The sequence below is a fragment of the Tupaia chinensis genome, unplaced genomic scaffold (assembly GCF_000334495.1).
Source record: "Tupaia chinensis unplaced genomic scaffold, TupChi_1.0 Scaffold000368_1, whole genome shotgun sequence".
Classification (NCBI taxonomy): domain Eukaryota; kingdom Metazoa; phylum Chordata; class Mammalia; order Scandentia; family Tupaiidae; genus Tupaia; species Tupaia belangeri.
In genome coordinates, this window is record NW_006159865.1 from 1,331,599 (window position 1) to 1,345,399 (window position 13,801).

General features: G+C 38.1%; 1 protein-coding gene across 5 annotated transcripts in view; it reads left to right on the forward strand.

Moving 5' to 3' along the window:
* The window catches only part of NEK10 (NIMA related kinase 10), a 225,545-nt gene extending 211,976 nt beyond the window's left edge, over positions 1 to 13,569 (forward strand). For 2 of the 5 annotated variants that reach the window (XM_006153310.3, XM_006153312.3), the window contains 4 exons: positions 5,026 to 5,134; positions 7,769 to 7,821; positions 7,907 to 7,962; positions 12,676 to 13,568. In XM_006153310.3, coding sequence (XP_006153372.1) covers positions 5,026 to 5,134; positions 7,769 to 7,821; positions 7,907 to 7,962; positions 12,676 to 12,724 — 267 coding nt within the window. In that variant the 3' untranslated portion in view covers positions 12,725 to 13,568. Of the gene's footprint in view, positions 1 to 5,025; positions 5,135 to 7,768; positions 7,822 to 7,906; positions 7,963 to 12,675 lie in introns of all 5 variants that reach the window. The other 3 variants (XM_006153311.3, XM_006153313.3, XM_014589674.2) reach the window with 2 other exon arrangements.
* The last annotated feature ends 232 nt before the right edge of the window (positions 13,570 to 13,801 follow it).

Genomic DNA, 13,801 nt, shown 5'->3' on the forward strand with positions numbered 1-13,801 from the left:
GAAGTATCAGCTTTCCTTTTGCTTAGTCTTTAAACTGTGCAGTCACTTTCAGCGGCTACATTTTATTTCTTGAATACCAAGTCTTTAGTGCCCAGAGAGTCTTTGTAGTGTAGGCAGTTATGCCTGGCTTTTTTTTTTTGGAGAGTTTTGCAATAGGGTGTGTATGTTCATCAGAGAGACAGAGAGATAGAAAGTGAGAAATCACCACCCAGAGGGGATGGCCACACCACAATCCCTTCTCCTCTGTTCTCCTCTTGGGATTTTGGGGATACACTCACACACACCCGGCATGAGTTTAAAGCCACCAGATCTGGGACTTGAACCACGGTCGACAACATGGGAGTCCAACGACATAGCCATTACGCTAACTGCTGGTTCCTATGCTTGGTTTTTAATGGTAGACAGTTTTGAGTTCTGGCCCTGGTTCTACCACTTCAGAGCTATGTTTGTCAAATTGCTTTCCTTCTCAGTTTTCTCATTTGCAAAATGGAGATGATACCTATCTTAAAGGGTAGTTGTAAGAAGCAATGAAGGGCCCAGAGTGTCTCGAATGTCATGAGTATGCAGTAAGTGTCAGCAGGTCCTCCCGATGTAAGGATATTCCATGTTCCATATCCATTCTCTCCTTTGGTTCCGTCACCTTCTCCAACCTTTCAGCCCTTCTCTCGTGCCTTAACATCACAGCTTTTTAAGCTGATTTCCTTATTCTCTAATCCATCTGCAAGACTAAGTTCTTAAATACTTATTTCTGTTCACATGGTAGAAAACGTTATTAAGCTTTCAGTTTCCCACTCCATCATGTAAACACTGCCATCCAACTTTCCAGCTTTCCAGGCCTCCGTGGTTTGCAGGAACCTCCTCATAGGCTGTCTGCACGTCCCCTCTACTCCCAACCATCATGTACACAGCAGCCAGGGTAATCTTGGAGCAATTCTATTTTTTTAAGAGAGATTTTTAGTATGGGGACATGTGCTCGCCAGAGAGACAGAGGGAGTCAGAGAGACAGAAAGTGAGAAATCACCCCCAAGGGAGAATGGCCACACTGCAATCCCGTCTCCTCCATTCTCTCAGGATGTGGGGCATTCACACACACATGCCTGACGTGAGTCTTAAGTCACCAAGTCCGGGACTTGAACCACAGTTGACTATGTGGGAGTCCAGTGACATAGGCATTACCTCATCTGCCAGGTACGCTTTTCAAAACAGATCATCACACACACACACACACACACACACACACACAGAGAGAGAGAGAGAGAGAGAGGAGAGAGAAAGAGACCCCTGTACATCACAGAAAACCAGTCAGGGGAATCAGTATAGAATGCCCAAACTGTCATGTTGGTATTCTCAGTTCTGCCTGTCTCTCTGCCCTCATCTCATACCACTCGTATATCTTGCTGTCTCCACCTCAGCCTCACGTCCTTCCTAAAGTCTGTCTCCTGTGCTCCTTCCTACATAGTCGGACACATGCCTTCCCCCTGCCATCATGTTCTTCCCACAGTCCTTTGTTCATTCTTACTTATTATTTCAGCTCTTGGCATAAATGTCATTTTCCTGGAGAGGCCTTTCCAGGCTAAGTCCAATCTATGCGTTGCCTCCTAGAACCACAGACCTATCCTTCAATGCAGTCAGCACGGCTGTAATTTTCTGTATATCAAGGTGGATATTTTACAAACATATTTCTCCCGAAGTTGTCAGCAAGTTCTAGGAGAACAATGTCTGGCCATCACTGATTTGTTATTTAGATGTGTGCTGGGCACAAAATAGTTGGTTTTTAAAACCACTCACTGAATTAAAGAATGGTTGCCTTTGTGCCTTTATCCTGAATCCTTCTAGCTCTGTCATGTGGACTCACTATCATCGTATTGTCATTAATGTGTGAAGCCCAACCTTTACCCCCAAACCCCTTCACCTGGAATGTCCATTTTGCTTCCTTTCTTCCATCCACCTAAATCCATCTTTTAAGGTTCAGCTCCAAAGTCTCTTCTACAGAGCCTCTGAAAACCACGCTGGTCCGCAAAGCATTCTTCTTCTCCTTTTCTTCTTCTTTTCCTTCTTCTTCCTTCTTTCCCCTCTTCCTCTTGGAGCATGCACACACAGGTGCCCAGTGAGTCTTTCAAGCTGCCAGGACTGGAATTCGAAACACAGAGTTGGCCATGTAGAGTCAGGCTCCCTTAACTACTGGGCCACAGACACAGCCTAAAGCACCCTCCTCTTTTAACTTTAGGACTTACTACCTGATTCCCCACATCATGGCTTGTTGACTTCCCCTGTTGTTTCATGCATATTGGCCTGCTTTCCTAGTCAGATTGCCTGTCTCAGAAGGGCCAGGTCATTTCTGTATCCTGCTCAGACTATAGAGCATGCTGTGCAACACATATTAAAGGGCAGGGAATGTTTGCTGAAAGAATATGTATATTTAGAAACTGAACTGTAAGAAGTTCTGAGCTGTTGCTAAAAGTAAACGTAGCTGAGATTCAAACACAAGACTAATAATGAATTTTAATCCTTGCCTTTACCTATAGGCCCATCTCCCTGAAAATTTGCAATTCTTTTTATTTTTAAGTGAGATTTTTACTATAGGATGCATGTATTTGCACACCAGAAAGACAGAGACAAAGACAGAAAGCAAGAAATCTCCCCTGGAGGGATGGCCTTGCCACAATCCCTTCTCCCCCATTCTCCTCTTGGGATTTTTGGCATGCACACGTACATGTGCCAGACGTGAGTTTTAAGCCGCTGCGTCCAGGACTCAAACTGCAGCAGGAGGATGGCCACATGGCAAGAACTTGACTTTAAAAAAATAAAAACTAAAAACTTCCTCTCTTGAAGGTTTGAAATCAATAAAAAAGGCTTGCCCTTGTCATCTTCAAATGGCAATCTTGACCTCTCTGGGTCACAGTCCACATACTTCTTCTAGAGAGTTTATCTATCTTCTGTCTGTGAAACTTCAGGATTTCAAGGTGTAGACTTGCTACATTGAATAAGCTTTGCATAATTAGGATGAGCATTTCAGGCGGCCAAATTGTTCCTACGCTAAACTTTATGAAAAGGATCCCATCTGAAGTCATTTGAAAGGTAATACCAGGAAATCATTTTCATCATTACCAGATGTATTAAGAAATTAAGTTGGAGCAACCTACTAGCTGCGGTCTGAGAAACAGAGAATGCTCATGGTTACCTCTATGGCACCCAGTAGCACGGATGAGAAAGTTATAGAGCATGTGACTATCAAATTCTCTTGCATTACACTAGTTTACAATCTTACAATCCTGACATATTCCAGACAGGTTATTGATTTTATTAGTTGTTGCTACAATCAAGATGATACTTTTTCAAGAATAAAAAAGGATGGGGCCAGTGGGTGGCATGGTTGGTTAAGGTGCTAGAATTCCCACATGGGCTACTGTGGTTCAAGTCCTGGACCCGGTGGCTCGCTTTCTAACTCTCCCTCTCTCTGTGTTTCTCTGGAAAAATTCCTGTGAAGTAAATAAATAATTCTTTTTTTTTAAAAAAAAGGATAAAAAAGGATGTAACATATTTTCTTCCCAGTGTGTCGTAGGTGTTGGGCATCATGGAGACTGGAAAACAGAAGTGATTTGTAGATATAGTGTCCAAAACACACTGATGGAATAATTATCAATTGCTAATATAAACTTTTTAAAGGAATCAATACAGGTGCACACAGCAAAATACCAATACATACATAACTCCATAGACTATTATTTATTCAGTCATGTGACCATCTCCCATATCAATATATAGAATATTTCTAATCCTACAGAGGGCTCTCTTATGCCTTTTCCTGGTCAAACCCACCCTCTCTCACAAAGTAATTATAATCATGATTGTTACCCCCATTGATCCATCTTGCCTGACTATGTAAATGTACATCAGTGAAGTGACACCACATACTCTTTCGTTTCTGGCTTCTTTTGTTTACCATTCATTCACCTTGCTGGAAGTTTTCATAGCTTGTTCTTTATCGCTTTGCAGAATTCCACTGCTACGAGAATATATGATGTGTCTATTCATTCTTCTCTCTATGGACCTGGGCTTCTTCCGGTCTTTCATTATTACAAATGGTGTATGAACACTCTTGCACTTGTTTTCTGATAGACGTATGTACTCATTTCTCTCATGGAAATCCTAAGAGTGAAATTACTGGGTCATACAGTAGGCATAGGTTGTTTAATTGTATATTGTCACAGTTTTCCCAAACAATTGAATAATGATGTAGTTTAACTCATCAACAGAATGTTTGAGTCCAAGGTAACTGCTATTGTGTAGTCTGAATTGTGCCATTTGTTTCTGGCTTATTAATACGAACTGACATGTTTAAAGTATATTAACTCAGGCACTAGAGCTTAGCCAGCCAAGTGCTTGTTGGGATTAAGGGTGAGAGGATGTTGAAAACATTTATAGCCTAAAATTCCATTTAAATATTTTACTTTATAGTAAGGCATTAGGCCATTGGAAATTTAATAAATTCTGTCATTTAGCAAATTGCTCTTTCTTTCAGAGTGTTGGGAATTAATGTTCAGGGATAAAATTAATTAATAGTAATTTAGAAAAATGTATGAAGAAACTTGTCTTGACCAAATAAGAAAGCATTGTTCAAAGCAGATACATAAAAACAGATTGTGATTTAGACTAAACATTCTCTCAAATAACTGGAGTTTATTCCTCCTATGCCTGATAAAAATAACATCTTAATGTCCCAAACCCCGTGCCATTATTTTTCTGTCCATTTTTAGATTGTTCTCAAAAAGGTATAAAGTGTATATTTTTTGTGTGTGACCAGGGAATTGCCTAACTTGATTTCCTTGTAATTTGTCTGCTTCCAATTTATAAGTTCTTTTGGAAGGAAGAATATGTTTCTTTATCTATTTACAAGAAATTGAAACCACAGAGCATTAAATTTTCTGTGCAGAAACATAGAGAAATGTAAAATCCCACACAGAGGTCTCCTGTCGTTTGCTTCTGAGTGGAAAATAAGAAATGATTTTGCCTTTTCTGTTTCAGTTATCTCAGGGATCTCCAGAACCAATTGAGCCCAACTTTTTCACAGCAGATTACCATTCATTATGTCATTCATCGGGTGAAAACAGCTTGTCCCCAAATGACCCCACAGGTAATGGTTGGATAATCTGTCATTCATAAAGAAATATATTATTTGGGTCAACAATTCTCTCTAAGATTATCTTCAATCTAAAAGAAAAAGCAGGGCTTATTTTGATTATCTAAGGCAATCATTGAAAAGGATATATTATAGGAATCTAGAAATTCCCCCAAGATTTACCCTATCCAGTTGTGACGGCCTTCTAGATCATTTATTAATACCATCAACAAACAGAAGAATCTGTGTGGGTGAATTATATTTCCTTTTATTTCTTCCTGCTTATTGGAGGATGGGAAATCAAATTTCCCAAAGCATCTAGGGAGATAAAAAGCAGAAATAAAAAGTTTAAATATTTGCAATGAAGAAAACTTGAAACTTAACCTGAAGAGTTTCCATCAGACACATTTAATTTCGTTTTCTTTTTTGTATACATTTCACAAAGGGAGGCAGTAGAGCGTAAGGATTAAAGGCACAGATTCTGAGAACATAGATGCCTAGGCCTAGATTTCAATCTCTGTCCAAACATTTAGAAGTTGGCCTTGGACAAATTATTTAACCTCTCTAAACCCGTTTCCTTGCCTGTACATTGGGGATAAAAGTAATACTTACATTGTAGGGTTCTAGGGGCTGGGCATAATCAAGTTCTTTTTGTCATATCTGAACTCTAAGAAAAAACTTTCAAGCTACTTTGAAGTTTCAGAGTTCTCAAGTATTTTAGAATCCTTGTAAACTACAGTCATGTCATTTGCGTGGACAGAAGTGAAGCCTTACCACTGAAGTGAAGCTTTTAAGACTTTCCATCTCTTCAGCTTGGAAAAGGGTCACTCTTGCCAATGCCTACATAAATCATTTCACGTATTCATTATCAAATTTCCAGTGGGTCTTGACTCCTAGAGTAAAGCTAACCCCCGTGTAGGCAGAGTTTCATTAAACACAGTCTATGACAAATCCATAACATTGAGATGAAATGGTGTCTAAAGTCATTTACTTTTAACGCCTTTCCAAGAATAGGTAAGTTAATCTCCAATCACACTTCTTATAATAGCGGTTCTGAAAAAATGAACAATTTTGATACAAGTCTCTTAAAAGCCCAAAAGTGAGTAGATACGTTCTTTCCAAGGCAACCGAGTGCCACACCCAAGTTAACTAAGCTTGGCCCACGTCACAGTAGGCTGGGCCAAAGAAAAGACAATAGAGCCTGCTAGTATTTGGGAGACCACAATGAAACTCTTATTTTATTTTAGATTTTGCTATATGGTGCATGCAGTCACCATAGAGAGACAGACAGACACATAGAGAAGAAAAATGAGAACTCAGCCCCCAGTAGGGATAGCCATGCTTCAGTCCCTTCTCCTTCATTCTCCTCCTGGGACTTTGAGTACACAGGCAGGAGCACCTAGTGTGTCTCTCAAGCTGCTGGGTCTTGAACCATTGAGTTGGCCATGTGAGATCCAGAGCCTTAGCCACCATGCCACCTGCTGGCCCCTAAACGCATCCTTCCCCTCAACCTTCAACGAGCTCTTTCTTCTTCATCCAGAGTGGCAGAGGAACTCGGAGCATCCATTAGTCAGTGCTGATTGATTCGAGTGGGAGCTGGTCTACACTGCTTTGTGCACATGAGGGTTTGTTAAGGTGCTCAGAGACCTCATTCAGATGGTCAAAAAGTCTCCTGATATTAGACGTATTTTGTTTCTCTCTAGGCAACCATATGATAGGATCAGATCTTTGTTACCTCTTACTGTGTGTTTCCACCTCCCTATCAGAATTATTTTTTCAGGACTAGTAGGTGGCACAGTGGTTAAGGCAGATAGATTCCATGTGACTGACTGCACTGTTTGAGTCCTGGACCCAGCAGCTTGAAAAAACACACCAGGTGTGTGTGCATGCCCAAAATCCCTAGAAAAGAATGGAGAAGGAATTGCAATATGGCCATTCCCCCTAGGGAGTGTTTTCTCACTTCTCTCTCTGTCTCTTCAGAGAACAGAGAGGAAATGTGCCCTATAGCAAATTTTAAAAAAAGAAAAATGAATTAGTTTTCTTTTTAGCACTTATTTTTTTGCCTTGTGGATTAGAGAAAACTCACCAACAGGTAGTTTGTGCGTTTGGAATCATTCCTCACCAGCCTTAACCACGCACACATGTCTTACTTAGCCGGCTGATGTGTACCATAAGAAATGTCCATACTTTTGTGTATATTATCTTCTGAGGGTCACACTTAAAGTGGCCAGTTATTATAAAGAAAATGGAACAAAGAGCTTGAATATTCAAAGCTGACATTTGGTTGTCTCATCTTTATCATTAAGAAATTGACCTGTTGGGACCAGCAGATGGTGTAGTGGTTACGTTGTTGGACTCCCAAATGGCTGACTGTGGTTTGAGTCCTGGATCTGGTGACTTAAACTCACACTAGGCACATGATCCAAGGAGGAGAATGGAGGAGAAGGGACTGTGGCATGGCCATACCCCCTGGGGAATGGTTTCTTGCTCTCTGTCTCTCCAGTGAGCATATGCACCCTATAGCAAAAGTCTCTCTCAAAAAATAAAAAATAACCTGTTTTTACTGTGATTGAAATCATACTTACCAATATAATCTAACTCAGAAAATGTGAACCAAATATCACCCATTTCATAATTTACCTATTGCAGGTTTACCCACCAGCTTGGACTTGGAGGAGGGACTAACATATGAACAGATGCAGGTAAGGTTTGTGCTATGCCTCTGAGCAATTTTATTAGGATACTTTTAATTCAATAACTAACCTGATTTTTTCCCCTCCATTTTAGACTGTGATTGAAGAAGTCCTAGAGGAAAGTGGCTATTACAATTTTATATCTAACAGGTGAGATCTGGAATTTGCTTTCAAATGTGAAAGATGGATTTCAATCACTGGATGTTAGATCTGATTTCTCTATTTTTGATCTCAAAAGTTTCTTTTTCTTTCAACTTTTATTTTATACAGTTTTATGAAATGTCTTTGCTTAGACTAGATACAGCCATGAGTAAAATATGTGTTCCCCATTGTGTAGACACAGCTGCTGTGTTCTCTGTTGAAATAAAAAGGATGATTGCTTAGTAATAATTTACTCTCATGACAAACAATGAACATAATTAAATCAAAAACATTTCTAGTTTTTTTTTAAAATTGTATATTTACACTATTCTAGAAGAGCTGAAAACTCGCATTTCTATCACTGAAATCTACTCACTATTTGCATAGAATACTAGACCCTGGGTTTTAATAGAAAGTGGACAAGTATGGAAGATTTACTTCTGAGTGAAGCAAGCCAAGCTATGAAGGAGAGATATTGTATGTCTCCACTTAATATATACCAACTGTTCATACTCCATGGCTGAAACTGAAAGATTAGAGGATATAGAAACATGGAAAATGGTTATAGATACTAGACACAGTGTAGAAAGAGGGTGGGAGAAAAAGAGTCCGAGGAAAGACATTAAGAGAAAAAATAGAGAGGAAAGATATTGATGGGACACAGAAATGGATTATTATCTGTTGGTGATAATGTATATAGTATTCCCAACTGGACTGGTGTGTAATGTATTAATGTTGGAAAATTCACTTTATAAGCTAAGTGATGTATATTGATTGAATGTAGAAATTAAGGTAAAATATATTTATTAAAAGTTTATGCAAAAAAAAGAATGCAAGAGGAGAATTGCACAACTAAACAAAGACACAACTAAGGTGATTTTAAGATAAGATTGTGGGAAGGAAACTCTACATTATATGTTGTCATTTGCTAACTCTAAATGAGAAATCCCAGTTTACTAGGGATGTATATTATCTTTTAATATAACCATTATTAGTGCTCTCAAAATAAGCAGTATCTTATCAATTGAATCTAGTTTCTGGACTCTGTCAACTTACTGTTGGTCACAGTGTCAGCCCAATGATTTGAGTGCAATTCGTTTGAGAGATGATTCCAGAAAATACTGGTAGAAGTTGTTCACTAAAATTTCATTATCAAGCATTGTTGGTGACTGGAGCTTAATCCTGTTGGAAAAATCTGTGTAGAACATGGACCTTAGAGTTGTATCCGACTTAAAGGCTGTAGGACTCGGGGTATTGATCCTCTAATTTCTCTCAGTTATTGTTTAAGTTTTTTCCCCAGGAAAGAAGGTTCTGGAGGCCAGAGAAATGCTTAGGAAGGAAACCACAGGTACTGGTTCTTGGAACCCTACCAGCATGCTTTGAAGTGGCATGGGTGAGGGATGTGGACATTGACAGTGTCTACTACATTGAGTTGTCTCTTAACTTTTCTAGGGATCCCACTCATGGCTGAATCATTGTATTGATTGCAAGCCTCCACATCCACATTTAGATGATTTGAGGCTATTTTAGGAAGCAGCATTGTCTGGAGTATCTCCTCCCAAAGTGGTCTTTTAGGCCCAGAGAATCTACCTTCCTTTCTAGTTCATAGTCATTATTTAAATGATTCAAACGTTTTTCCCAAAGCCATGGTAAGAGAAAGGGGGGCTCAGGAACATCCTGATCCGATCATTCATTATATGGAAATTAGATTCTTTTTTGAGGTTAGTTCAGTCTCCTTTTTTTAAAAAATTCTTCTCGCATGTCAACACGTTTTCTTATGAATCACACGTAAGATTATTCAACTACTTGCTCTTTTGGCTTGATAATATAGTTCCAAAATACTACCTTTGTAAATTTAGTTCTGTTGTGATTTGTAACTGCAGAGAAAAGATGAATAATTCTCATTTTCCAAGGATACATTGTTAATAGAAATTACCGTCTCTACAACCACTCTCCTCCCACCATCCCTGGAGAGATTTTTGAATTTTCGTTTTCTCCTTGGGAGCTGAGTATATCCAGTTGTCCATGAATAGTATGAATATCTCTATTCTTGACTCTCAGCATTTTATTATTTCAAGTGTCCTTGGCTCTTAGTGGGGCAAAGGTCACCGTTGTCTTTTTTCTCTTTATTTCCTCAGAGACTTAGGATCAAGAGCAAGGCATATCTTCTTTTATTTATTTATTTATTTATTTATTTGAAGAAAATGAACTAAATAATAGTAAAAATCTAGGTATGTAAGGAATTTAAGGAAACTTATAGGAGCTCTTATTTATTTATTTATTTATTTATTTTTAAATGATTACATATCTAAGTTTTATTTATAATGATTCATTTTCAGTTCTACTATCAATTTTTTTTTAAAAAAAACTTAATTCTAGGGCCAGCAGGTAGCATAGTGGTTATGTTGCTGGACTCTCACATGACCGACTGCAGTTCGAGTCCCAGATTTGGGGACTTGAAAATCACATCTGGTGCATGTGCTTGTGTACTCTAGATCCCAGTAGGAGAATAGAGGAGAAGGGATAGCGGCATGGCTGTCCTCCCTGGGGAGTGATTTCTCACTTTCCCTCTCACTGTCTCTGTCTCTTCTCCCATGTCAACAAGTTTTAGAGAGTGCCCACGCCCTATGGCAAAAACCTCTAAAAGAACAAAAAATACCTAGTTCTAAAGACATTCTTTTACTATAAGACATTGTAAAATCTCTTATTTTGATAACCAGATAGTAAGATGCCTAATAAAAAAGGTGAAACTATTTGCAGTTACATTCATAATAGTAAGGAAAATAAGACATTTTAATAGTCAAGTTCAGGCAAAGTAGATTGGGTATGACATCTAATGTCCTCAAAATGCTCCAAATTTAAGTAAGTTGCAATGAAAAAAATTCACACATTCATGATATTCCCTTTTCATCTTCTAATACCAAAAGTAGAATCTATCTTGGTGACTCTTCACAGTTTACTAGTAAAAGTAACCCTTGTGGAAGCCTAAGCCACTTCTTGTTTACATGTGTTCTGAATTAATTTCCAAACAATAAATCAGACTTCACTTAGAAGCATCTGACAGTCCACAAGCTGGAAACAGATGTAACTCCAAATACAAGTCAGATCAGCGGATTCTGTCATTTTTCCACAGATGGAGAACCTAGCTCCCGCAGGATGTAGAGAAGGACTTGGAACCAGTACTTGGAGTCAGTAGAGTGAATTATTCCCAAATAGGTTCCATGAAATGACCAGTATGATCTGATGTTAATAGATGTTCCTTGAAAAATATTTTTGTAACCAAGAATATTTGGGAAACTATGAATATATGATTTTCCATTTCTGCAGAATATTGATACCTGTTATTCTGCTAGAGACTCTGAGATGTCTCCAATAGGAAAGGAATCTGTTGACCTGGTTTGTTTACCTCAGTGGTTTCCTCTTGCTCACATCGAATTCAAGTTGAGAAAAGCTGTCGTAGTTAGGAGTATACGGTGGAAAATGGGAGACAGTGTTTTCACTTCTCTACCAGGGGCTCGCCAGATCTGCTGTTGTTCTCATTGTCTTCTTCATCATCTTAGTGTCACCATCATCACCACAAAACATTATAAATGATCTTGACTAAGAACAATGCAGATAAACTTACATACACGTTTCCTGCATTATTCAAGTTTTTAACTTGAGACTTTCAATGTAAATTTGTACATGTATCACTCAGCCAGTCGCTAAAGCAGTAAGCCATGCTATGCTAAATCTCCGCTGAGATCGCAGGGTTCATATTTAGGGAAGAGAATAGAGGGATGCTATTTTCAGATTTCAAAGTCTCAGTATAAAGTCATTCTGTGCCTACTAGCTATCTTTGGAGATTCCTGGAACTGTCTAAATCATGGGGAGACTGCTTGGAAAATTGATGAGGAAGTGTCTCAGGCACAAAATACTGTATTAGAAAAATAAAATAGTGACGGAAATAGAAATAGTAGTAAGGGCCTTTGATTAAAGTGAGGGATTTCTCATTTCTGGGCTTCTGGGAAGGGAAGCTAGGAATGAGATGAACAAGAAAGAAGCAGTTTAAAGAAAATGAAAGAAGGTTGCATAGGCTCAGCCAGCCTCAGAATTATCCTCAAAGTATGTCCTCTTCTTGTTCATTTGCAGGATTGCAGGATAAATTATATTTTATATACCAGACAGCTTCCTTACCTGAATGATACAACCTAAGGTGTCTTGATTTTATCATTGTTGTTTCTGAGAGTAAACCTATTTGGGTTCTATAAATGAATAAATGATGAGTATATCATCTTTATGAAGATATCCAGGGATGTGCATTAATAGTTTATTTTTAATGACAAAAATGTGTTGAGAAATAGCAGTATACATGATTTTTAAAAATCTACGTTGAATCAACTTGCATCGTTTTATTTCCCCAGTTGACTGATGAACATGTCAAATAGTTATTTTAATGTCTATAGGCATTTAATTATACAAGGTACTTTCAATGGATGTTAATTTTTCTCCTATAAAAGGTTATCAGTTCCTGTTGCATTCATAATTTGAGAAAGACCTTGTTAACCCTGAACTTCAACAAAAGACAGCTTTCTATAAATGTCCCTATCCTAATAAAATAGAATCATCTTTTTACTCATTGTTACTTATTTAGTTATTTGCTAGAATCCCAACTTCTTGAAACTAATCCAAACTAAAATATATGTGATTATGGAGACCTCTTTTCACTTCTGAATCTTCTAGGTATCACTCCTATCCATGGGGGACCAAAAATCACCCAACCAAAAGATGAGAATACGCATTTTGAATGAACTTGGCTTTCCCAGTGGGGTTCAAGTTCTGGACTTCAGCCACTGCTACAAGATGCCCAAGGATTGGGTGTGGAAGAGAAAAAAACCATGATGCCATGGGGCCTGCAGGAGCTCCTTCTGGAGGTTCTTGTTCTGGAGTATATGACAGCTGCAGTGCTTGGGGGCTCCTTTGCCAAGATGACAGGGCTGTCAGTGTGCTCCTGGGAGAAAATACAGCAAAAATCATCCTTAGGGGGAAAAGTACTCTCAAAGAACTTTGCTCCAAGTTAAAAAAAAAAAAGAAAAAGAAAAAGAAAAAAAGAAAAAAGAAAAGTTATGTTTTTCAAAGGAACATTTTATATTCAGAATGCTGGAACTATGTTTAAAGGCCTCTAGCCTTCCATAGATATATAAAATAACTTTAGATAAAATTAGAATGATATAGTGGGTGATTCACTGTATTCCCCCAATGTTTTTTTAATCTTAAAAGAAATTCAAACTATATGATCAAACTGTTTTTGATGTTTTTTAATGAAAGGATTGGTTTTTGTCTTTACCACTTGGGTGCTAGAGGTCTTGAACAGTAATACAGAGTAGACAGTATTTGAAACCTTGCACAGACTCTGAGAATAACTGTTAAATTTGTAGATTAAGTTAGAATAAGAATATATTGATGTACAGTGTGTATACATGTATATAGATATCTATGGGAGAGAGAGGGAGGTTTTGACTAGACTAATGCTTTGCTGCTAATCAAACTTATAGTGTTTTTAGAGCACTTTGAGAATTCATAGAATCTATGAAAGAGCTGCAATATTTCTTGAGTCCCTCCTTATTAAAATTACTTTCATTCTTTATAAATGTTTATTGTTTAGGAATTTGAAATGTAATAAGTTATATAATAAAATATAAATTCTTTCTTTACTCATTGAGATAGCTCAAAGAAAGGCAAATCAGAGCGCCAAAATGTCCCATTCCTATGCAGGGAGAATTTATGATGAAAGTCCGAGAGGTTCCCATTGATCTTAAACTCCTCCTCTTCCACTGGCTTCTTGTAACTCTAGTGAAATGTCAAGAAA